The sequence below is a fragment of the Rhipicephalus sanguineus genome, unplaced genomic scaffold (assembly GCF_013339695.2).
Source record: "Rhipicephalus sanguineus isolate Rsan-2018 unplaced genomic scaffold, BIME_Rsan_1.4 Seq1119, whole genome shotgun sequence".
Classification (NCBI taxonomy): domain Eukaryota; kingdom Metazoa; phylum Arthropoda; class Arachnida; order Ixodida; family Ixodidae; genus Rhipicephalus; species Rhipicephalus sanguineus.
This window is the reverse complement of record NW_023614360.1, coordinates 23,360-49,513: the sequence shown is the minus strand read 5'-3', so window position 1 is coordinate 49,513 and position 26,154 is coordinate 23,360. Positions and strand designations below refer to the sequence as shown.

The window sequence follows — 26,154 nt, the reverse complement described above, 5'->3', positions numbered from 1 at the left end:
GATAGTTGCCGCGGCTGTTCTCCCGACCGCGAACTGAAACTTCGTTTCACGCGTGATGCCTTCGGTTTAGCTCGCAAGTGCGATCTCTTCTACACCTGATCTCCGTGTTGTCTAGGGCAAGCTTCTCGCGACGGCATGCCAAGTTGCAACGCGCACGCCTAACAAGCCTAACAAGTGCTAGCTGCCATGTCGGCGGCCGCGGACTACAGAAGTTGCGGTCTGGTGCCGAGTCAATGAAACATTTTGCAGTTGTTGTATTTAGAAGGGGTGACTTACATCTTTAACGAAAACGCGGGCATGCATGTGAAACACTGGAGTGGTGGTTTGTGGTCGCCACCGTTTTCGACATCGCGCACGCACGGTTACCGCTGTGACTTCCCGTGACGGCGCATTTTTTTCGCATTCGTTATGTCGCCACCGCAGGTCCGCAGACGCTAACCGTTCAACATTTTCAAATGTAAGCAGATGCAAACTTACGTCCGAGACACATGCCTCGATAGTCGGAATCGTGCGCCTGCCTGTTGGTCATGTTTTGCACACGTGCAACCTTTCAAAAATGTTGTCTTGGTTATAGTGCGGTACCGCTTATAGTGCGGATATTCGTGACTCCGGCGACTTACGTTATAAGCGGTCTATGCTGTATTGTGTGACTGCGAAGTACTACAATTTTAGAATTATGAAAACAGGAACCAAAAAAAATGCAATCTTTAAAGCACCAGTGTAATTACCAAGTGCAACCAAAAATGGTCTCCTCTGTAGTTGTACTCAGTAACTTGTGGACAGCACTTGCACCCTCAGCTGTTGGGATACTTCCGTTTTCGAAAGGCGCACTATAAAGACCAACGAAATGTCCCGGAAGCATTCCATAAGCTGACCAATACAATAAACATGACCTAAGAAAGCAGTAGACTTAGCACGCAGCCTCAGGTGCATCTGAATGGTCGACACGCTGAACTTCGTGCCAAACTAAAAAAAAGTGAGGGACAGTGGCATACGCACTCGCTCTGCTTGCGCTGATGGAATGCAGTTCGTTGCTTCAACCTCTCCAGCTCCTTCTGCTGAGCTTCACGTTGCCGCAACTGCTCCTGCTCTCGCCGCTCGGCTTCACGTCGCTCCCGCTGAGCTTGTACCCTAGCCAGCCTCTGCTCTCGGTCTCTGAAACACAATGTGATTCACGTTGGCTTGAAGTGAAAACAGAAGCAACCTGGAAACAAAGCAATAGGGCCGTTACTTGATGTCCAGGGAACTCTCACAAGGTGAATATGTTTGAGCATTCCATCGTTTATTGCTTCTTGAAAAAAAGAGAAAGAGAGAGAGAGAGAGAAAAGAAAACTGAATTCTGCGGCTTATGCGCCATAACTGTGACATACATGATAGTGAACACACTGTAGTGGGGAACTCTAGAATAGTCAAGACCGCCTAAGGGTCTTTAAACAGCAAATCCAGCAATTTTTCTACGCCCACCGATTTCTATAAAATATTCAATATATGTTTCCTTAGGTTCTTTGTTTATCCGTGCCAAGCGATGCGACAGCAAGCCACGTTGCTTGTTCCCGAATTGTGCTCCCTAATGTGTAACATATTATACATGGCTTGCACCTACGTCACTGGACGTCACTGCTTGGAGCGAGTCGGCCATATTGGTGAACAGCGGTTAGATTTTGTTCAGCGCTGCCTGGTAGCACCTGCGAGTTTCTTCCTCTACTATGGTTATATGCGCAGTTGTAGGTTGCCCTAATCGTAGCGACAGCTGCGGAAGAAAGAAGCAGCCCACTAGTATGAGCTTCTTTTGAATACGAGAGATTATTTAAGGTCAGTGCGAGGGTACGAGAATGCTCAGCGCGAACTGTCACAGGACCTGGCTGACGCGCAGAAGGCGTGCAAATTTCGACGAACAAAACCCCAACGTTCGTGTGTGTGGAACGCACTTCGTAGGATTTAAGCAAAAAAGAGAGGAGATATGAGGACACTAATCAGCATGGATGCTCTTGTGTTCATAGGAAAGCCGTCCGTGTTGTTCGACGAGACGAACCCAGACTGGGCGCCACCGTCTCTACGGCTCGGCTACAGCTGCAAGCATGCAGGCGCTGCGCGACATAAGTGCACAATAAAACGGCGTCATGAAAAATGGGAAGCGGAGGCCGAACGGCGCCGAGCACAGGCTGATGCGTGTTGATGAAGCCGAATGCGGTTGGCTCCCGATGACGGTCCGCATGCAGTGACTAAACCATCAGCACTACGTTCACATACACGTACTACATCCTTCTATGTTTATGACAAACTGGACAGCACAGGAGATGCGCGATCGAAAAACGCGCTGTGGCGTGTGCACCTCGCTGCACTCACACGAGAACTAAGCGCAAACATCAGCACTTGTTGATTAAGCAGCGTTCGTGCATCACTATTTCATAACTCGGGGCTGGCGAAGGGGCCATTTTCATGAACCATTCAACTTACCTTGCAAGCACGATCAAATTTACGGTCGCGAAGCTCGTTTTCAGACAGGCTCTTTACACAGCCGCTGGTAAAGTAGTCGTGCGGTTCCATTGATTTGTACGCCTTTATTTCGCCCAGAGTAACCGGGTCAGTGCTGAAAACCAAATAGTCCACGATGTCCCCGTACCTGCAACACGTCTGGGAAGGCGGAGATGTTCGATGTCGTGTCCGTTCCGAGTCGAAGCGTGTAGGGATCTACTCCGTCGCACAACCGCACCTTTTCCTCATAGCGAGAACCCGCTTGCCCTATCAGTTCTGAATAGTACGCCGCATTTAACGGCTGCCTTGTGCCAACCGGCGGCATGATGCACGAGAAACGGCTCGCAAAAAAGAAAATGACCGTGGGAATGCGGTTCCGTCGTACTAGGGTGGCTAGTCGTACTGAACACTGTAGTCGTCGTACGGCTGCTATGTTCACCAATATGGCCACTGCAGTAGGACAGCAGCAATGGTGACGTCACGTGCAAGCCATGTATAGGCTACCTTGTGTTTGAGACATCATAGCCTACTTTGCTGAGCATGCCGACTATTCATAGCTGACATCGTCACTGGAATCACTGCTTTAAAGCTCCAAAGGGCTTGCAGAGCTCACCCTGGCGTCAGATGATGTTGCCCGTTTCGCTTTTCTGGCGCTAACACCACATGTTCATATTATGGTGGGGTAGGTTGTGCTGTCATCGCAGACATTATATCATGCACCCGCTTCAATTTTTAAGCATTGTATTTTGGTTATTTAAAACTATTGATGAGCTTCTAAGCAAAGTGAACCACCCTATCGGTTATAGGACTGTCAATACTAGGCTTGTGCGAATAGTAAGTTTTAGGTTCGAAGCGAATAGCGATTTTGGTCGGATAATTTCAAGTCAAATTCGAATAGCATATATCACATATTATACAGAAAAATGACCATACTTGTCATGACCCAACCAACCTGCACAATTTTATTTTTTTTTTAAACTGTAACAAGGCATGTGCAAATGTCATACTTTTTGGTTCAAAGGAAGTGGAAGCAATCTTGAATAGTAGCAGGATTTGGCTTTTGGTAGAATGCAAGTGAAAACCTGTAAAATATGTTACATTTTAAAACTTACTATACTTGGAGCATATAAGCCGGTATAACAAGCTTGTAAATTAAAAAAAAGCGAGCCGAGGAAGTCGCCCGAGCCCAAGGGCTCGCGGCCGATGCCTTGGCCGGGGTTGAGGCCTACTCCAAGTCAAGTTCGCTGGACTTTATAAATAGTTATTTCTCTCTCTCTCTCTCTCGATGTGAGGGTAATATGTTCATGTAACCTTGAAAGGAGGCTTCGCGGCAGTGCGGATTTCCCCTGGAAAAGTGCATTCACGGCATAGCACCCCTCCACTGGAGTGAAACCACCTTTACAGGGGGGTTACATGTGGACTAATACACACCTATCGTTCATTTCGAATACTTCGAAATTTCCAATATTTTAAATTCGAATCAAAGCGACTTCGAATACTGTAATATTCGTTCGAATATTTGCACAAGCCTAGTCAATACCACGAGAAAACAGCATAACCAACCAACCAACCAACCAACCAACCAACCAACCAACCAACCAACCAACCAACCAACCAACCAACCAACCAACCAACCAACCATGAGAATGGTGTTCCATTTACACACCAATTTCATTTATCGAGATTCCCCTGTAGTTCCAAATATTATTCCGTTGGAATTCAAGGCTCGTAAAAATTATATTTTCAGAAGTTTGGTGCCATGCACGGGTACAGCATTTCACGATAAAAGTAGCACACACATGCGTAATCGCATTTCGTCATGCTGACTTCATTATGCAATCCCATGCAGTAACTATCCCATGCAGTCCCATGCAGTAACTATCTTTTTCTGAAGAAATTGCAAAGAGTAGCAAGGTGCGTCTTACAGCACACTTATAAATATAATAACTGTTCCTGTGACACGTACAGGCACGATAAGTTGTCGACAGGCCACCACACTTGCATTCTTTTTGCATAAACCTGAGTGCTGTTCCCTTTTTCTCACCAAACCAGCATGTACACTTGGATAACAAAGGCTTTTCGTGCCAGTCAAACAACTCCAGCAGAAAAGCAAGTGGAACTCCATGTAGCATTTAGAGTGGTGCAAATTTCCAAGTACCACTCCTAAAGATTTATATGCCCAGTCTTGGATTTACAAGGAGAAGACGGCTCATGACCTGAAAGTTTTAACTGCCTCTCGCGTTTTCACACAAAACTTGAAAGTATATTAGTGTCAGTGCATGCAATACTATCATAGGCAAGAGAGGGAGGCCACTCACTTCTTTGATGTCTCGATTTTCATCCGCAACAGCTCTTGCTTGCGCTGCTGCTCCAACTCGCTGTTGCTTCCACTGTCATGCCTCTTGCGAGTGGACTCCTCTAAGTTGGATGCCTTATGGGTGCCCTGTTGGTAAAGAAGCATGCATAAACCCAAGATGAGCTCAAGATACTGAGATGCTACGGGTCCAAAATTTGGTAATAAGTTTAACTCTAAAGGAGCATTAAAGGGCCAGTAAACAGGCTCCGACGTTCTTTTTTCCCATCTCCCAAACAAGCTTGCCACTTTGCGCAGACATCCGCGGGGGTCACATTTTATGAATATCATAGTGCTACGTGCTGCGCAGATGCTCCATTTCGCAAAAAAATTCTCGCACCCCTCTCCAGTGCCTGTCCAATCTTCCCTGTATGCGAAGTGATGTAATCTTGCCCATGAGTAGTGTTACGTTGTACCGACTTCATCGATTGGTCCTCTGCACTACGAAACAGCGCCTTGTCCAAAGTTGCCAGATGCTACCGAGCTGACAAGCAAATGATCGTCACAAAAGAAGCCCAAAAGAAGCGAAAGTTTAATAAATTTTTCCATTCTTGAAAATATTTTAATTATAATAAAAAATGGCACTCAAATAAGAAGGGGACTTGAGATATTATTGAATTATTTTGTACAGCTAAAATAGGCAAAACTATGAACAAAAGCACATACTAAACTTTTAATACGGACTCCAGGGTAGCCTCTATTCAGTTGAACGTACGTTTGCCAGTGCATGATTAACGTTACTCTTTGACTCCCCAACGTATGTTTGACTTCAACACTCAACTACTCAAGGACATCGCCAGATGCACTTTTAGTGAACGACGAACGCGCTATTGATGAACGTTATGATAGCTAAAATAACTATATTTGCTGGAAAAATGCAAATAAGCCCAAAAAACGCAACAAGCTACTGGCAAATTTCACAAGCGACTCGGGGGAAAAAAGAAGCCCAAGTCCGCTTATTATAAGCGGAACTGGCAACTCTGGCCTTGTCCCTGCGGTGATCTGGTTTTCGCCACGCATTTGTCGCGCTTCTTCACTGCGCCACACGAGCGACACGCTGTGGAAGCCTTGCTCAGTCATTGAGTGCGTGCCAATGACATAATCGCTGATGTCGTGTTACGTTGCTGAAGTGGGCCACACCTACCCCTTTTGGCTGCCGAGAAGAATGGGAAGGCAGAGCGAGAAACAGAAACCAGCCGGAGTGGGTTGTTCTATACCCTGTAACTTCCTTATTACAGCACTTATTCTCAAAATTCATGCGGCAGCATGTTCACATCGTACAAGTGCACAGTTATTGCTTCATCACACATTTTGGACCGCGGGGTTGTTTACTGGCCCTTTCAACTCTAAACTGTAAAGGAAAGAGAGGAAAAGCAAGGCTCCCCCTTTCAGAATAAGCTGTAGTAAGCGTACAGCCATGGTGCATGGTGGAAACATGAACACTGGAATCACATGTAGCAATGCAACACCCTTGATCCTCTGCCACAGAAAATGTTACGATAAAATCTAGAATGAGTGTCACCCTGAGTAATGCTTTTCCTTCAAAGATGGAAAGATCATCACCCAAGTGGTACAGCACCCACCTCCAGTGGGGGAGGCGCTAAGTTCAATTTCCAGAATGCCTTCAAATGGATAAATATAACATAACCCCCTACAGCAAGTCTTCAGCTTTAGGGTTATGCATTCACTTTTTGGCTTTAGCAAGACCAAACTGCCAAAAAGTCACCGTAAGAAGTACGCAATTCATAAAAATTCAACCTTAGTATTTTCTGAACCGCAGCAGCTACTAATAAACTAATAACGGATTTGAAATCAGCATGAAAAACTGGCCTAACTAGTGAAGAGTGAGCCAATAAAATAATAATAATAATAATAATAATAAAAGACAATGTCCCCCCCCCCCTTCTATTGGAGTTTCCTGTCTAAGTTAATGTGCCCTTCAATAGTGGCTTGTTGTCCTAGTTTTAGGAGCTGGCTTGCCAGGTTCTTAAGCTGGGGCAAAAACCCGTGCTGTAAGCGTAACCGTAGTTCCAGAGGCAACCGCTACAGGCGCAGCTCGCGCGAAAGAGAAGCTGTCTTTCTCTTGTTCTTCGAGCGCCTTGATGATGATATTAATGCAGGCAAAGCCACATATAGCATAGCCAACTGTAGTATGCGTACGCTCTGCGAAAGAGAAGTCTTCTTCCTCTAGCTCTTCGAGAGCCCGAGTGTTGTCTAGGTGAACTGAAAACAGCTTTTGAAACCCAGATTATATTCAATAGAATATTTTTTATTAAAACAAAGCCTCGGACAACCCATAGCAACCCTATCTAAAAGGGTGTCTTCCTAAGGCAGCTGAAAGCAGAAGGTGGCATAGCAGTTATGAGAGCATCAAGAATGTTTACCTGTCGTGCTTCACTTGTGGTAAACAGTCGTGTTGCCTTGGATGGTGTGACCTGCTTTGGAGTCATGGGAGCCGACCTGAAGGAAGAAGTACTAGTAGTCGAAATCTTGCGCCCAGCGGCTGCCTTGTGTACTGGCCAGTCCTTCCTAAGTGCCTTCGCGGAACCTAGAACACCACTGAGCTGGTGTTCAGAGAGCAAAACATTCCATTTTTGAATGAGAAAGCAGCAACAGACATGAGTAAACAAGAGAATTTTAAACAGAACATTTAATAAGAACACTGCAGTCAGCATGCCCCCAGTGCTTGCAGTTTCCGTTCAGCAGACTTCTATCCACATGCAGCCAAAGAAAAGATACAGTGGCAGCTACAACAACAACGAAGAAAGAGGTGAAAGCATAGAAGGCATTATATAAATATATATATGAAAGAAAGTCACAGTGAAAAACAAAACATTTATTCTGAGCTTTCGGCCGGGGACCAGCCTTCATCACAGATGAAATTTGTATGTTGCCCCGTTCGAGTTTAAGTACAGATTCCAGTAATACATTAACAGATACACACACCGTCGCGATTCGTTCGGACGTGACAAGCGGAGGGCCCAGGACAACAACAGCAAAACGAGTCAGAGAGAGAGTGAGAGACATATATACTGACCAACACAGAGTTGCAATTTGTTGGAACCTGACAAGAGGTGGGGTCAGAACACACAAACAACAAGAAATAAATAAATAACAAATAGAGAGAGCAAGAGAAACAGAATGTCCGAATGAATCTTGACGGTGCGGGTATCTGTGCCAGGAATATTTTTTTGAAACTACACACACTCACACCCACGGGGGGTGTTCAAATGAAAAGGTACGAAATGTCGTAAACAAGTAACAGTTAACATAGATGCCAATGCTGCTATGGGAGAATGTAGCGAGACATCTGAGGATGAGATTGGAGTCTCTGCCGTGGATCTGAGCATGCAGGGGTGCCCGCACACGCAGGAGAGAACAGAGGCTCTTATTAGAGTGCCGTCCAATTGACGCGGCTGTGCGTGTCAGGACAGCATGGCGTTCACATTGCAAAATTCTACGATTGAGGAGCAGCGAGGCATTATCCGATTTCTGACAGCAGAAGGTGTTACACCAGCCACCATTCATCATCGGATGGTGACCATATACAGCGAAGACTGTGAGACTCTCTGATGCCTAATCAGGTCCATCAAAGACAAAAGAGCAAGGCTGCTCATGGAGGGTGTGGTTCTGCTCCATGATAATGCGCATCCACACGTTTCCAGGATCACACACGTGGAACTGGCCATATTCAAGTGGGAGCAGCTTGACCATCTGCCCTACAGCTTGGACGTGTTTCTATGTGTTTCATCCCCTGAAAAACATCTGAAAGGGATGCGCTTCAACCCTGACGACATACTCAAGGATACTATGAAGGACTGGGTCTTGTCACGGCCATAGTAATTCTGGGAACAAGGAATCCTTAGGCTCGTTTATCAATGGGATCGTTGTGCTCAGGCCTATGCTGTATGATTTGAATAAAGTGTACACCGTTGAGCGCAGTACTGAATTGACGAGGACAGGACAGGGAGTGACACACACACAAGCGCAGTACTGCGCTTAACGTTATACATATGTCGCACCAACAAGGCCAAAGATCAACCCTTGCTTGAATAAAGTGTTCATTTATAGCCACAGTGTTGTTTCGTACCTTTTCATTTGAAGACCCTTTGTGTGTGTGTGTCTGTGTGTGTATAAAAGGTGGTATAGTAGACTCAAAGGAAGTGCGACACTTCCCTTGATCTACACGTGTCAGCTTACATGGCAGGTTGCTTGTGCTTTCAATGGAAGATCAAAAAAAGTTGGTGATGTTATTAACACATAAATGGCCACTTTGGTTGTAACCTGATGTCACCTTACATTCATATAGAGTCACTATGTCACTTTTTTGGAAATGTTTGTGTGGTTGCAAACTTTCATTGACTGCAATGCTATAACAGTAACACTCAAGTTTTCTCGGCTTGCTGTCTTATTTAGGTCCCCTGGAAAGACATGCTTTTCGCAGTGTGCATCGCCTGTCAGCAATGGCTAGAGCAAATTAATGCTGCCACTGTCGAGTGCTGGAGAATGAGGGGGAACTTCTATTCTCCCTTTTGATGACTAATGTAAACAAATACACAACATCGACATGACACCTTTTTGCGTGTGTAAAACGTAGGTCCAAGATCTGCAAATCCCAGAAAAATAACTGCAAGCACAAGGGCAGTTTAAGCAATTCGCTATCATACCCATTTCTACAGATGAGTATCGGCATCTGTACCAAGGCCATAGATGTGTCATGACGTCACAGCAGATTAGCCCACTTTCTTCCTGTGAACAGTGAGGCTGTTTCATGTAAGCACAGCCAAGACACACGTATACAATAATTGTTGGGGGTTTTACACCCCAAAACAACGATATGATTACGAGAGACGCTGTAGTAGAGCGCTCCAGAAATTTCGACCACCTGGAATTCTTTAACGTGCACCTAAATCTAAGCACATGGGCCTCTAACGTTTCACCTCTATTGAAATGCGGCAGCCGGGATCCGATCTCGCGACCTGCCTGTCAGCAGTCAAGCACCATAACCACTAGACCCCCACAGTGGGTAAGACACACACATACAGCACTGATGTCTATTTGCTTTAGCAATGTCATCACATCTAGTCGTGTTACTCCACAATGTTGGCAAGCTTTGACCTGCATCATAATGTCACAATGACATGTGGAAGTGCTACCTAAAAAATTCAGATGGCTTTCTCTTTGTCTGGCTCTGTGTGGCCATGTTGGCTAGGACATACCTTCACACCAGACCCAATGTGAGGGCTTGTAGGGGGGAGACGAGCTCGCTTCGGTGTGGTAGGTGATTCCACCCAATTATCGTCAGAGTCCGATTCTGCTGTCGACGATGATGACGCAGGATACGGGCGACTAGCCGCTCGAACGCCAGCAGGTGTTGCCTGTGAGGTTGTCTTCGACAGTGTGGCGAGTGGCGCAGCTGCAACAGAAGCTCTCGTAATGCGCCTTTCTTTAACCGGCTCGGTGTCTGGTGTGGAGGGAGCCTGCTTCTCATCTGGGGAAGCTGCCGGCGATGTGGCAGTGGGCTCTACTGTAGAGTCACGTTCTAGGGCAGGAGGACTGGAACGTAATGAAGAGGGCTGTTCCTTGCGCTTTGACGGAGATGTGCTGGACACCCTCTTCGTGGGTTTCTCATTGACAGGATGATTTGTAGGAGTGATGTCCTCACAGGTGGCCGCTGCCGCTTCCTCTACGCTACTATTTTTTGAAGCAGATTTCAAAGGTGATGGCAAGGCTGGTGTCTTCGGACTTGCAGGAGTTGCAGGCATCCTGTCCTCAGTAACAAGTTCCGATGCAGGATGCATGGGTGTCAAAGGTGAAGGAGTACTGCGACCTGCTTCTTTTGTAGCAGCCACAGCAGTGGTTCTATTTCTTGTTGCATTGCCAATCTTAGGGGTTGCAGCAGCGCGCGAGGGGGTGATAGGCTCCTTTGACTCAAAGGCTCTTGCCTTCTCCTGTACACTACACTTGGCATATGGCGAGAAAAGCTGCTTGGACGGTGTGGTTGCACGGTTAGCAGGTGAGAAGAGCAACGCCCGCGATACGCCCGCTCCATGGGGTGGGGTCGCCGAAACCAAATTTGCCGTCTGGGCCTTCGCCTGAGCACGTGTCTGTCTCGTACTTCGCAAAGGCTGCAGAGAGAAGAAATATGAAGCACAGTTTAAAGCAGGATCTTAACGGTTAGATAAGTAGCGTGGGGAGCGAAAAGAAAAAGATGCTGCCTAATGTCCGTGTTACATGACCAACGAACAATGTAAATGCGCCTTTGCACTGTTCTAGACAGTGCATAGTGAAGAACTACTTCAAGTTCTCAATGTATACAGACTACAAAAAAAGGCACATACCTCCACTAAATGTCACTCTACAAATTGGTGCACTGTTATCAAAAGAGTACCTTTGAACTGCAATGATGGAGATACGAAAACTAGTCAAGTTTAGCCGTGCAGCTTTATCCCTCCACCAAATGCCACTCTACAAATTGGTGTGCTGGTGTCGAAACGGTACTCTTAAAGTGCACAGTTAGACACACAAAAACTAGGCAAGTTTAAGAGGGCAGACGCATCTTAGACATTTTTTTCTTTATTTCTCGATCAATTCTGATGAATCTGCACAGGTTTGCGCAGCTTTTTCTGCTGACTTCAAATATGTAATTACTTTTCCTCTAACTCGTCTAGTTCCTGAGATAACTTAAATTCACCCCCTATTGTTTAAGGCCTCGATATAAATTAAAGTGCTCAATTAGAAGCAAAATTTAAAATATGGTAATGTTCACTAATGACTGAAGATTGAAAGCGTGCAAGCAGTTTTTGTTTGCTTTTCTTAATTATTTTAGAGCAGAATGAAATACATTCTGAAAAGCACTTTGCATTGTGTTACAATTTTGATGACTAAATAATTAACAAGGATTGTGCTCAAATTCTGCTCTCATACTTGAATTCTCTAAATATTTGTTTTTCCATTACAAGAAGAATTATCATTGTACCTGCCCTAGATGCCAAGATATATAGGCCTCAAAATTGAATGTTCATAAATTTACATTTTGAGAAAAGTGTAAAAATGAAATTGCACACTGTTCATTTTAACAATAACCAGTAGAATGTGCATATTTTGCAGTGCAGACACCAAGAGACACCATGAATATAATCTGACTGCTGCTTAATGCTGTAATGGCCCTTATTTAGTACCAGCTGGACACTCTTGGCTGTGGCATGTTTGAGATTAGACTCGGCCACTTGGTGCCTGTCCCCCTCACTCATCAATCTGATGCTTGGGAGGCTGGGTTTTGGACTGAGTTCTACCAAGATACCTAACGAGGTTCTCAAATTGCCACATTTGATCTTCATTACTGCATCTGCATCTACAGTTTCAACCATAAATAGTGAAGCATTCTGTTCCTTTGACGCCAAAGCCCAAATAAGTGAACGAAGGCTTTCATTTACTCCTTTGACACATTTCTAGAAGCTCTATCTCTGACAAGGTGCTCATAAATTGGTACCAGAGCTTTGGACACATGCGCTGGCAAATTATAAAGATGGCTCAAAGCAGGCTCCCCATTTTTTGCTGTTGCTGCAAATTGGTGGCACCAAGAACCTGGGCAGTCAAAATGATATTACAAAAAAATCACTGCACCCTGGAGTATGAAAATTTGCAGGCAAGTAGAAAATGCTTGCTGAAACCAAAATGTTATTTTCGAAAAACATATTTTTTTTACATTTCCGAGTCCCAAAGACCAGTCTGCCCCCTTATAATCATGCAGCTTTATATCCATAAAATGCTGTAGTAAATGCATTAAGCTGTAGGCTATGGCTAAGCTCAAGTGATGTTACAGGCATTTATTGTGGTTCATATCTGGGAGAAAAAAAATTAAACCTGTTTTACAGTAGATGTCAAGACTATATTAGGTTAGGGACAAGTTAGGGTACCAGTTCCCTTTAACAGTTAGCAAATGTGCCCCCTAAATTGCTGGAATGATGCAACTGCATGCCATACCAACAAGACCTGCAACACTGCCATTACTCCATTCTATTAATCTCTGAAGGGCAACAATAGAGCTGTTACCAGACATGACTGAACCACTTGCCACGCTTTGCTACAAAAAAAAAATACAAGAAATTCTTTTATAAGAGCGCTTGCACGTGAGGGCTGGCTACAACCTCAATGCCCTACACTGTTTCCAGTGATAGAGACAAATAACAATGTCGACCACAAGGAAAAAAAAAGGAAAGAAAGAGTAAAAAAATTTGAGGAATGCCCCCCTTCTAATGACACTTCCATCGCGTTCTGGCTGAACTAAAATGTGCTGGCTAGTGTACCCTTTCATAGGCAAGCATCGTATTACACTGTACTAGGAGTATTACATGGCTTGCAACAGCCATGCATCTAAAATGTGCGTCAGCACTTCATTTTAATCCAGCGTGGTATAGAGGGGCTACAACTGTGTCTCAGAAGACTATCACGCAGGATATGATCTTTGGGAAACAAAATAAAATAGAACACAACATTGCTACTTGGCGAAGGCTTGGTTTTTCTTTTGGTGTAGCATCATCTACCTTGATAGCAGGTGGTCCCTTTTTACTGGCAGCCCTGGTAGACCTTACTGCAGATTTGGGTTGCACATCAGCATTTTCCTTCTCCGGGTCCTCCGACGATGTGGACGATTTTCTTCGTCTTGGACAGTTGATGTTTTCTTCTTTGTTGAACTCTTCTTGGAACCCTTTGATACTGAACGAGTCTTTCGCTTTGGTGCGGCTCTGTGGGACACGGATGCAAAAACAAGCATGGTTTGGCATATTTGCTCGATAAAGACGAAGGATAAGAAGGTTACTTGAAATTGTTTTTGAAACTTCACAATTCTGAGTGACAGAACGAACAGATTCAAGCACAGCATATCATAATCTTATTGCTCTGGAGCTAATACACGCTATTTTTACTAACATTATAATGAAGGAAAAATAAAAATGCAGACATTGTTAGAGTCTACTATCCTAAAAAGTAAAAGCATACCAATATTGATTCATGCAAAAATTTTGTACAATGTAAAGAGCATACAGTTGGCTCAGGAACGGTGCACAATACAGTATGGTGCTTAGTTATAAAAGTACTCTCACACACAAACTTGTTTTTCAGATAACACAAAGTCAAGTTTCATGCATACTGGGGAAATTAAGAACTGAAAAGGCCAGATAAAAGCTGTTTGGATATAGAACTTCAGCACAGCAGCTGGATGCTAAGGCTAAGAAACAGTATAGGACCACTGATTAGACATATTTCAGTCGTACGTCACACTGCCATTCGTATGTGAGAAAAAGCATGTGCTCCTATCCAAGGTAGCATTTGCACTTCATGCTAGCAAAATTTATTTGCACTATTTATTTATTTATCTAAAATACTGCAACTCTCCTTCAAGAGCGTGAAAGTTGGGCAGTATAATAATTTCTGACACTGCAGGATCCCACGACGTAGGATCACGATGCTGCAGGATCCCACAATGTGCCTGCACGCGCTCACACTTGAAAAAAATAAATAAATAAATAAAAGAAAGAGAAAAAGAAAAGTGCTCAAGTTCACAACGAGCGCTGACAAACAAAGCTTCTTGCCACATGGTCACCACCGCCAGGGTAGTTTTCAGCGTGCTCGCTGGTACGAAACAGAAACTGATTAAAAAAAATTAAAGCGTGCGACAAATCTATGAAAACTCCGCTCATACTTGACGGATTCTAACAATTTTTTCTGGCAGCTAATGCGTGAGGCAATAAACTCCTTCAATGAAGTCTTTCAATGATTGCTTGGGCCCCTTTATGAAAAGTGCCACACAAGCGTCAGCTGTATGATAGAGCCTAGAAATTTGTAAGCATAAATATCTACAATTATTTTCATAAAAATTTCGGAAGTGTTGCTCATGGATGTCTGCTGAACTCGTCTGAAAATACACCCACGTCAAGTCAGAAATGAAAGTGGTTGGACACTCACTGAGTGGAAAATGACTCTTGGCACTGACGCGAGCTTTCAGCTTTCGGCCAGGTGTCTTGGAACGGCGAACTCGCACTCTCTGGGTATTGAGGAAAAAAGAAACACACGCTCAGACTGTCTGCACAAGTTCAATACTAAGTTTTACAGCATGGATAATTTGCACGAAAGTTCCAAAAAACAGCAAGTTGCAACAGCAGACATCTTTGAGCACAATATACTATATGCACGTTTAGCAGTTGTACGAAAATGAGGACACTGGAAGAGGGGAACAAAATGAGCAACATCCTGTACAAAGGTGCAGGTCTCACACAGCAACATTATTACACAAGTTATCTAGTGCTTTGGTGTATATGATGAATGCACTCCATGATGTCCCTCCCTGCAGTGTTCAGAAACTTGCCTATCTTTCCATGCAAAGAGCGCATTGCTTTTAGGATTACAGTGTATATCAATACTCAAATCGCGTTACCTGACGAATTAAATTATGTGGCTTCTCATTTTGTACTACTAAGGAAAAGCATAACGAGCTGCCGTGTCAGTCAACAGTACTTTATTAACAAGATGAAGGATGTGTGGCCTTCCGTTTTAAATTGACTGTGCTCATGCCATGCAACCATATCACACCTTGCAGACACAATCATCACCGTTCGACTTACGTGTGACGCTCGTTACTTTGAAATGCCCAAACCTGGTAAGTAGCCCTTTAAATTACCGTACTTGCCAACTTGGTCACGTTCAAGTAATGGCCCTTCCGCGCTACATACGACTTGCCGTCTCAATTACTGACAAATCCGAGTTGAAATTCTGCTAAAGCATAATAACGAACCATGGAAGAGAAAGCAAAGTAATTACTTACACGGAGTTTGCAGCTGTCCTTAGATTGTTCAAGACACCTTCAACTTGACCTAGTGTACGTTCATTCTCGGCGCTAAGTTCCTGGTGGCCTTCGTCTGTTTTTCACGCAGCTGCGCAAGCGCAGACACCAAACAGAAAGAGGTCCTGCAATGCACGACACGCATTTTTGCAGATTAGCAACTCGCACTACCTTTCCCTTCAAATCTATGTCTAGCAATTGTTTACAGATCAGCGATGCAGCAACGAATCTGTTCGAAAGGTATGAAAGTTCACTGTTCAGGACTATACAGCTGCATCTTCCATGTCAACACTCAGAAAACACAGTCTATGCTGCACACGTACTCTCATTACTCTTGACAGTTACAGGTAAAATGAAGGTTTTAGAAAACGCTGCACAATAATAACAATGTTTTGCTGCATGACAATCTTCTGCAGTTATTCAATGAAATATGTTTTTCTATTCACAATATGTACATTGGTGTCGATTAAATTCTGACTTTCCGGCGAACACATTAGATATTAAAGAGAAACTAAAGAGAATCACAAGGTGATTTTGTAAGGATGCTTCTACACCAAAAAAACTTATCTGGGCACTTTGCAGGGCTTACAGTATTTACATTATGACTAAAATAAAAATACTAAAAAAAGTCAGGCAAAGTACAAGAAACTAATTCGGAAAGTTTTTAGCTGAAGTCCGACTTGAGGGCCCGAGGTCACAGAAGAATCATGCAGACAATTGTCACTGATGTTCTTGCAATGAGAAACCAGCAACAAGTTTAAATTTAAATTTAAAGGTCTGAAAGCTACGTGAACTTACATCACTCAGCAAATCAATACATCAACCTTTGCGGAACAGTTATTATGGTATCAAAAATAAGGCGCATACTCAGTTTAGCTTACTCGTCATTACAGCCTTCTAAAGTTCAATGCCGATTAAAGCGTGCCAAAACGGCATCGCCTCAGATCCAGAGCACGTATGTAGTCATTCAATGTGACACATCTTTCTAAATACGAGCAACAAAATAGGGAGGCAAGAGACGGCGAACAAAGAGAAAACGTCAAATGTTACCGAAAAAACAAAACAAAAAACGGCAACGTAAAAAAAGCTGCGAGTAGAAGGAACGTTCGTTTGAGCAGATGTTACACGCAAATAAAAAAAAAGAACTTGGAAAGTGCGCTTTCGTGTGAAAGTAGAGACAGGATAGGCAGACTGACTTATGTGATTTGTGAGGACTTAGACGGAAACGCTCAACCACAGCAGTTTTGTGAGGGGTCGGTACAAATGTAAAACCGCGAGTAGGAGTCGTCACATGAAAGGTGCCACACCCTAATTACTTCTACGCTGCAGCACCTGTGTTATAGGTCACGAAAAGCTTACCCGGCCATTTCGGGTCGGTTTCCTCTTTAAATGTTGACGAATTGTCAGTAGTTATGGGCCGCAGACTATGGAACTATGGCGAACTGTTTTCAAATACAATTGGCGGCAAGCATGGCGGCAGTTGATGTTCACACGATGCCACTGACTACGCACGGCAGCTGGTAGCTTCGGGCTCAAGCATTCTTTTCCGCCGCATGCAGCAAGCATAACGATGGCCTCCAAGATTAGTTTTTGTTCCTTAAGAGCGTACGTTTAAAACATGGCAGCTAAGACGATTTGTCCACTTCCAAAATTTAGAATGACACTTGAAGCATAGCCTTTATATGTGTTACTTTTACTCGAGCTAACTTGTGGCATGGAGTTTAGATATGACATGAAAGCTGACCCAACAGGCTCCCATAACCGTTTCCGCCGCATGCAACCAGCAGAACATAACCTCTGAGATTTGTATGTCACCATTGTCAGCTTTCAACTTTGTGTCAGCTTCAAATGCCTTTCAGTTATATTTTTATTTTTGCAGCAATAGGGTTGAAACAGTTTTTTAGAATACAGTTGACAAATTATAATCATCCTGAGAAACGCGGCTTGATGAACTGGCAATGCTATTTAAGCGCGAAGCGACCTCTCGAAGAGCCTTTTTCCCCCATTTGCTGCCGTAGGCGGAGGTGTACTGTCTTTTAGCAGCGGGTGCAATCCCACTTCATAAATAACCATGCTGATTTTTAAGGATAAGATCTCCGGTAAGTGTGTTTCGATGACTCCTTAATAACTCGCAAACGTTAGTTCGGTGATGTGATGTCGTAATGTCGTTTACGCAGGTGACGAGATGTTCACCGATTCCAGCAAGTACAAGTTGGTGGATGACTGCATCTACGAAATCGAATGTCACGTAAGTCATTATTGCAATTCACCCGGGCGGTGAACTAAATCTCAACTGCGTAGTTACGCGCGCTGCGGCTCTTGTCAAACCGGTGCGTTCTATGACAGACCATCAGTGTTACGTCACTCCGAATGCGTAGTTCGTTTTGAAACGATTGCACGAACCCTACCCATTGTATGGTCTAACCGTCTTTTCGGGACTGGAATCCAGCCCGCTTTTTCATTCTTCACGGTTCGCCGTGGTTCAGTGGACAGCAGCTGCAGGGAATTGCGCAGTGTTCGAAGTTTCATATTTGTTGTAACATCGTGCAGAACGCGGAAAAGCCGGCGTGCGTTGAGTGGCACTTGCAGGTACAAGCAAGGGGGAAAAAAAAATGCGTCCTTGACGTTGCGTTAGCGCATCGTACAAGTACGCTCTCATTACGAGGCGTGCCGTCACCTTCGTGACGTCATTTGAGGTCGGTGATCTCTTGCACGCGATGTGTTATCTGTGAAACATTTCAGCAGCAGTCGGTGGGTGGAGCAAGCGAGTGTCACAATTCTACTGAAGTACGTCCGCGTTATCCCCGCCTCCACGTAGATTGTACCTTTTTTCTATAGACACTAACCAGTTAATGACAGAAGAGGCGCCCGTGTGTTAACACGGCTAACGCATTGACAAACTTCGTCTATCGGGCTTTGTTTACAAGAGGTTGACTTTTCTTCCGAGGCCTTCGGCAATTCTGAAAGGTGGCCAGTCTGTGGTCAGACTGGCAGCACGTCAACATTTTTTATTGTTGCTGTGGCTCGCCTAATGCTGATGGGATCATGAACCTAGTACTGTATGGGAATGTGTACCTCATGTGTACTGCTGTGATACTGAGTATCGCAGATGAATCACAAAAACACATGGTTAGATTTAGGTGCATTAAAGAACCCCAGGTGGTCAGAATTGACCTGGAGTTCCCACCGACGTGCCTCATAGTGATGCTTGACAAAAAACCTCTTTTAGTGTGCAGAATGCTTAAAGAGGGTAAGATTGGACAGAACGCACTCGGGTCTTTTCTTAAGTATGTTGCACCAACCAGCCCAAGCAACTACCTTGTTGCTCATATTTGGTTTGCCATGTGAAAACCCCGCTATCATTCATTAGTCAGTTGTTGCCTTATGGCTTCTACTATATATTTGCGATTACTCCCTCATGTGTGTAAACGGTTAGACATGGGGTTGACTTGTCATTCCTGGTGTACATGCTCATCATTGGTATCGTTTGGCATGCAGCACGTGACTCGCAAGCAGGGCGAGATTCAGCTGGACGGTGCGAACCCCTCTGCTGAGGAGGTTGACGAGGGCACCGATGAGAACGTGGAGAGTGGTCTTGACTTGGTGCTGAACATGAGGCTTACTGAAACCTGCTTCACCAAGGCCGACTACAAGAACTACCTGAAGTCCTACACCAAGGCCCTCCAGGAGAAGTGGAAGGAGGAAGGCAAATCGGCCGGAGATTGAGGACGCCAAGGGCAAACTCACCACTGCGGTCAAAAAGGTGCTGCCGAAGCTGGATGACTACCAGTTCTTCATCGGTGAGTTACCTTTCCACATACGTGTTTTTGTGCTTTTTGGATGTCAAACTCTGTTTTTTTGTATTTATTTATTAATTTATTTATAGTTGTATACAACTTAGAAGTCCACGGCATATTTCTCCTCTAAGGGGGTGCACACAAGCCTACACCTATGGGCGCACACTGCAGACTATCATGAGCCAGACAGCAGGTAGAGCTTATTTATTTAGTAGAGGAGGCGATAGGGTGCTTTGGTCATCTGGGCAGGGCTTCTACAGACTTCTTTGGTTGTATCCAACTATAGGCAATTACTATTTTGTGTTCTTAAAACGCTCCTGTGACGTGCCTGATAATAGAAATTCTCCAGAAAATTATGAAAATATTCAGTGTGCAAAAAAGCACAAAACTGAAACCTAACATCAGTACTGTCCTCACGTGATGTTTAAAAGGGCACAAACCTAATGTGCCAGTCATGTCGGCCTGGCCAGCACAAAGGTGGAGGATGAAAGGCGCTTAGCAGAAAGTTGACCACACCTCACCATTCGTTCATCGTCCCTGGTTGAAAAAGGTCTTGGTGGTGCTGACTTATCGATAAGTATGGAAACTTTCTGTATGGTATACCAGGTCTATTTGTGTACAGCACACTGCGTATTGTGCAAGTTGACTTGTACTTTGCTTGCATTAAACTTCGATGCTATCGCCGCTATATCAAACACTGCCAACTGCAAACTTACCTTTTACCTGGTTACGGTAGCCACAAACTTCTGCAGACTGGACAGGTGGTGCCATCTGACGGTGGAGAGAGAAACCATGCATGCACAGTGTAAACAAATTACTCTGCTTCCTTGCTGGTACACATTTTCGTTAGGGGCGTAATTCTGAATGGGTTGACCTTTAAAACTTTTTGAGGTCAAGGATGCCAACAAGGTGCTGGTTAAAGACATGCCATCATTGCCTTAACTCTGCAGTGGTTAATATGCTGGATCCCCCGACCCCTGCACTGACACTTCCGTAGCTGTGCTCAGGCAGACTTCATAAGGGTCGCAGACATTGTGGCCAGCAGTTGTGGTGGGAAGCAAACTGGCCGTTTAAGGTGATCAATAAACTTAGTTTGTAAGCAGTCTGTGCATCTTTCAAGTCTGTAGTTTCTCATATATGACAGAAGTGTGCAAAGGATTTACCAGCGAATTTCACAGAGATACATTGACCTAAAAAAAAATTGCTGGAGTTGGCCTCTAAGCAGCTTGTGGTTCTCATAAATGACCACCTGCAAGAGTGAAAGGGTTATTACTCAAAGGTATATTGCTGTATTTTTCCATTGGGTTATATTGGTTTTTGTGGATGTGTAGTGCGTCAAGTGTGTTCAAAGTACACCGCAGTGCAAAAAAAAAAAAAGCGGGCATTTTACACCTTTGTACCGTGTAAATGCCAGTGTGTTGCGCCTGCCAAACCTACATTCACTCGGGCACATCTGAGTGAATACTAAGCCAGATTATGGAAGAGACTACAGTGACGTGGCAAAGCAACTTAACAGATTGTGACACTGACGAGCCTCCTCACAAGTTGAAAATAACCCGTTCTTGCAAAAGTTAACTGATTGTATTGATGGTACTGGCAGGTGACACTTCTCAATTTAGCATTTAGACACTTGACTTCACTGTACAGGGCTTCACTTTTTTCATACGTTTCTTGCATATCTGTATCTTCACACTAGCATTGCGGGAAAATTGCGGTAAACACAAGGGGCAAAGCATGAATAGCCAATGCCTGGGCAGGCATACTTCTCTGCCTGCCCCTACTGCCATAAGGCTAAATCATGTATCATGTCAAAACAATATTGTAATCTCAGATGCTCAACCTGAGGCATACTATTGCCAGTAAACTTGGTGGTGTCAGTGAGTTATTGTTTGAAAATGTCCTGCAAAGATGTTGCTTTTAGCTTGAACACATTCTGCAAAGGCCTTAAGCATTCTTAGAATTTTTTTTCCTACTGAAAGGGCTACAAAACATTGTTAATCTTGTTACTGCAAGCCTTGCCGTTGCTCTGCATCTTGTACTCCCAGAAGTGCACTCTGCCTGTGTCTTCTGGATTCAAGAGGATGCTACATTAAACATGGCACATCATTTGGCACAGTTGAGTAGCAGTACAAAAGTTCTACTTAGCTGACATGATAGTGCAACATGCTTGCTTTTCTCTCTCTTACTTGTTTAAGCTCTTGGAAAGCAAATCGTTAAGCAATTCTTGGATTACTGCAGGTGAATCCTGCAATGCCGAGGGTATTGTTGGCCTCTGGAGTACCGTGAACAGGATGGTGGAGGAGAGAAGGCGGTGATGATGTTCTTCAAACATGGTCTGGATGAAGAGAAAATGGTGGGTTATGGTTGCTTGATCATGACATTTTTGCCATTGCAGAGGCACCCTTGAACTCTTGATAATGCAGACGCTAATCTCGATGTGAAATAAACGAAAGGGAAGAGTAGTGTTGCAAAGTAGCGGTTTTCTGAAAAATTTTACTTTTGTTTTCAGTTGGCCTTGCCATTCTCAGGCTATAAACCTTTTTCTGAAAATATTACTCCAATTTTTGCACAAAAAAAATTGTCCTGTGATAAGGTATTGCATGTGTACTTTAGAGGTATGCAATTGACATTACCTTTTATTAAATTGCATTGTGTTGTATAGAAGGCTTACTAATTGTGTGATTTGTTACAGTAAATGTATGAAGAGCTGTGACAGAAGACCTGGCCTTCGGCGGGGGACGGCCAAGTGGTGCCAGCAGAGGTGCCGACAACTCCACCCTCTGCCACCCTTGGTCTTGAACATGACTTACAGAACCAACAGTGCAAGTGTATCTGAGCTCGTTAACAAAAGGAACCTCTTGTGCCTGTTGTCATTTTATGTAAAGCTGTCCACCTAATGCAGGAGAGGGAAAAAAAAAAAGCTTAGAAGTGTCCCCCCCACCTTCCTGTACATTGGACACTATTTATTATGTGCTTTTGGAACAGTTGTGCTGTTCATTAAAGGAGTTGTCAATTCTTTGTGATGTCTGTCTTGTCTCAAAATGGTGGTTAGCAAGTTTACTGTTCAGGAGAGCTTATGGCTATTAGGCTTGCGCGATTTCAGCTTGTCCTCTGTGTCTTTCACTAGTTCACTAGTTTACTAAGAGTAATGTATTGTTTGAGTATTCTACATGCATTGAGATGTAGAAGTTTATTGCTTCACTACAGCAAACTGAAGTCTCTCTGGAAAAGGTTTTTTTTTTTTTTTTAAAGTGTCAAAATGCACAATGAATTGTGCCATTGCCTTTGACAATGGCATGATCTGTTGTGCTAGTGTTCTCATTGAAAAGAAGGAAACTTGCATAACATTTATCTGCAATGCATTGTGATGTATGCTTCCATATTGCTAGCGAACATGCACAAAGGACGACATAGAAAGAGACGGGACTTTTGCACCTCTGTGCCAATTTCACAATGCTGTACACATTGCACTAGTGAATGAAGGCTGACGAATGAAAGTAAAGTGAGAATCGCTCAAAACATGAAAGCTAAACACATCTACTAATAACTTCACCTTTGCTGTTCTCGACTTCATTAGCTCTAGGCTTTAAAATATGGCTGTACCCAACGAAAATTTGGCTCCTTGATTGGATCCCTTTCTCAATCATTAAATCAAGAGAACATAATTTTTATTAGAAGTACTCAATATACACAATTTGTGCCTCACCCCATTGCAACTTTTCTACATTAGACCATACAAAAATTGGTATGTAGATAGTGACATAAAGTGACGAATGTCCATGTTAGGCAGGGGAAAGCCATGGCATTGCGCATGTGAAAACAGGTATGGTACTACTTGGCAGTGAATCTGTTCTGTAGTGCCTGGTTCCCTTGCATTCTGCTTCAGGCTTAATAGTTGTGGGGTAATTGAAACCGCCTAGTATTTTATTACCATGCTTGATCAGTTCCAGTAAACAGGCTGGTTTAAGTAGATCTTGAACCACAACATAGCGTTTGTATGCTTTGCACAGCAATAATGAGTAAGGGCATTGATATAATTAAAGGCAATGTTCAAAAAGGTTGCGAGATCAAGTCCCAGCCGTGGTGGCCACATTTCTATGGAGGCAAAATGCTAGAGGCCAGTGAGCATAGTTTTAGGCGCACGTGAAAGAACCCCAGGTGGTTGAAATTTTTAGAGCCCTCCACTACAGCTTCTCTCAATATGGTTTTGGGACGTAAAACCCAGCAAATTAAATGTTCGATAAATAAGAAACCAGACCCTCCCACCGAGGAAGGTCAGTCCTGTAATCAAGCATGCGCTTGCATGATTGTAAACTACATGACAAGAAGCATTTCAATACCCTGTGGGAATGAAAGTTGCATTGGTGTTGGTAAAACCAATAACCAAAACTATGCACTGAAAACATGCACACACGCTCAAGGCATCGTCACGGCAACATACACTGACGACTTGACACAGGCCAAGAGTCGACACTGTGCTGGAGCACACCCTCTGTTGCTTAAATTATGAAGTGCGAGAACCACTGAAGGCCAGCTTCAGCGATGCCTCTTGTGCCAGAAATTGCCAAACATAACAAAAAGGTAAGAGAGGGTGGGTAGTTGGTATTGTCATGGCTACTGGCGAGATTATAGTGCCAAGCTAAAGACAATGGTCAAAGCGATGACGACGACAAGTATGAACTTCCCACACAGCTTTATTGTGCCAGAGCATGGAAACAGGTAGTCAACTGAAATGATAAACTGAAAGTTCGAAGTTTATGCTCTTTGTTGCATTTTCAATAGTCTTTAGCTTTGCACCATAGCTCTTGCCAGTAAGCATAAAAAAAAAGGCATAATTCAGTCTTCATTTATACTATGGTGTTTGTGGAAGACGTGCAATGGCGAGTTGTGAAGCTGTCAATTAAGTTGATCAATTTTCTCCGGTGTGCTAAGGAGTAAGTTGGACTGGAGCCACCTTCTCCCTCCCCAGCCTTTCTCCATAACTAACGGCATCTAGTGATGCAGAACTATCGATGGTACTATCGATAAATCGATAGCTGAGTCACTATCGAACTATCGATGGTGAAAAATACTATCAATAGCGCTATCGATAGTAAAAAATTCGATGGTACTATCGATAGTATAAAATCAACAGCGCGGACTCACTGCAGAATAAACTTTGTTCCCCGCGCGCGTGGTATATAGGGGAGCCGGAGGAGCAGGCTGAAGAACAAGAAAGTTGACGTAATTGTGTTCTTCACCAGAGTGCTTTGCTGACACATGATCATAAAGCCAAACTGTTCAGCTACAGCGGAAAGGAAGTCTTTAGATGTGGTGGGACTGCGCGGCTTCAAATTGACATTGAATTTTATGATTTCAAAACAAAGAAATATCAAGAAGTCAATTGTAAGGTGTAACTGATTGCTTTTGAATACGAATTTATTGGTGGATATATTCCGCCGTTTTCACTGCGGAAATAATTAATTTCTCTGCCAAGAATTGCTCATAAATTAAGTGAAGCTGGTAATTTGGGTGAACTTGTGCCCAGAAAACCAAAACTCAAAATACAAGCGATACATGCTGCGCACTGATAGCGGCGGGAGCGGTTGTCAGCCGTTGAGTAATCTGCTCATCGGTGGAACGCGTCGTCCTTTATACATCAGTCGTCAAACCTTCCAGCGTTATCGCTGGTGCTCGCGTAAGCTCTCGAAAACTTGACTTTTCGCGTCCGGCACGTAATCTTAATAGAATGTTTTCAAACAATTGTGAAGCTTCTCAAACATTATGGCGTGGTCTGCGTCAAACGTTGCTAACAGTCTTTGTGGGTGCAACTCAAATACGTCAAAACAAAGCAATAAAAACGCGTGGCAGTAATATCGCTAGTAATATTAGCGATGGTACCACCGATACACTTTCAATAGTTTGTCGATAGTAACACTATCGATAGTTTGTTTACACTATCGATAGTTTAAAAAAACTATCGATACTATCGATAGTCAATTTACCGATAGTTCTGCATCACTAACGGCATCTCTAAAAACCGGTTGCACACACTGGCAGTAGATGTAAACTGTTTAGCCTTATTAGTGCCCCATTTAAGGTTGTGGACTTCACTCTTGCAGAGAATGCTTGCAGTGCAGTTTCACACGACACCATCTCGAAAAATGAGTGCAACACTCGAAAATGAAAATTTGTAGGTTTTTCCTGTAACAACTGATAACAAATGCCACTCAAGTAGCACACATGTTCAAGGTGATCAAATGAAACTGGCTGTTTGGCATGATCGAGGAGGAGAGGCAACAAAGAGAGCAACTTTGCAGTGTTATTGTCCATGTTACTTGTACCTGTACATTCATGCCAAAGAGCCTGTCAGAAGCTGTTGCAATGGACAAGCTAGACCACATAAGAAACCCAGCAACACAAGTGCAGTGCATCCACACGTAACTTAGAAATGGGAACTGTTTGTCCCATCTTCTTATTAACTATAGCAAAATTTTATGCAGGGCTGATGGATTTGAACATTATGCCTTATCTGTTTGGACTAAGTAATGATCATTGATGAAGCTGATGAGATTGAACATAATTTGAGATTGAACATAATTTATACATGAAGTTCACATATTTAGGAATTGCATGAACAAGTATGAAAGTCTACAAAACTGCATGAAGCAGTAATAAATAATGAGGCAACAAAAACCAATCCTGCTTTC

At 43.7% G+C, this 26,154-nt stretch overlaps 2 protein-coding genes across 2 annotated transcripts in view; one reads left to right on the top strand and one right to left on the bottom strand.

The window, feature by feature from the left end:
• The window catches only part of LOC119376195 (inner centromere protein B), a 29,255-nt gene extending 15,641 nt beyond the window's left edge, over window positions 1-13,614 (bottom strand). Inside the window, exons 1-5 of the mRNA XM_037646125.2 lie at window positions 13,333-13,614; window positions 10,048-10,956; window positions 7,213-7,392; window positions 4,794-4,918; window positions 1,000-1,155 (exon numbers count right to left, since the gene is read on the bottom strand). Of these exons, the coding sequence (XP_037502053.1) occupies window positions 1,000-1,155; window positions 4,794-4,918; window positions 7,213-7,392; window positions 10,048-10,956; window positions 13,333-13,614 (1,652 nt within the window). The remainder of the gene's footprint in view (window positions 1-999; window positions 1,156-4,793; window positions 4,919-7,212; window positions 7,393-10,047; window positions 10,957-13,332) is intronic.
• A 4,037-nt stretch (window positions 13,615-17,651) lies between these two features.
• LOC119376194 (translationally-controlled tumor protein homolog) lies at window positions 17,652-22,481 on the top strand. The gene is given in 7 exon segments (XM_037646124.2): window positions 17,652-17,767; window positions 17,846-17,916; window positions 19,167-19,384; window positions 19,386-19,468; window positions 21,704-21,733; window positions 21,736-21,818; window positions 22,158-22,481. Coding segments are annotated over 7 exon segments (516 nt in total). The 5' UTR covers window positions 17,652-17,739; the 3' UTR covers window positions 22,161-22,481.
• Window positions 22,482-26,154: the final 3,673 nt, after the last annotated feature.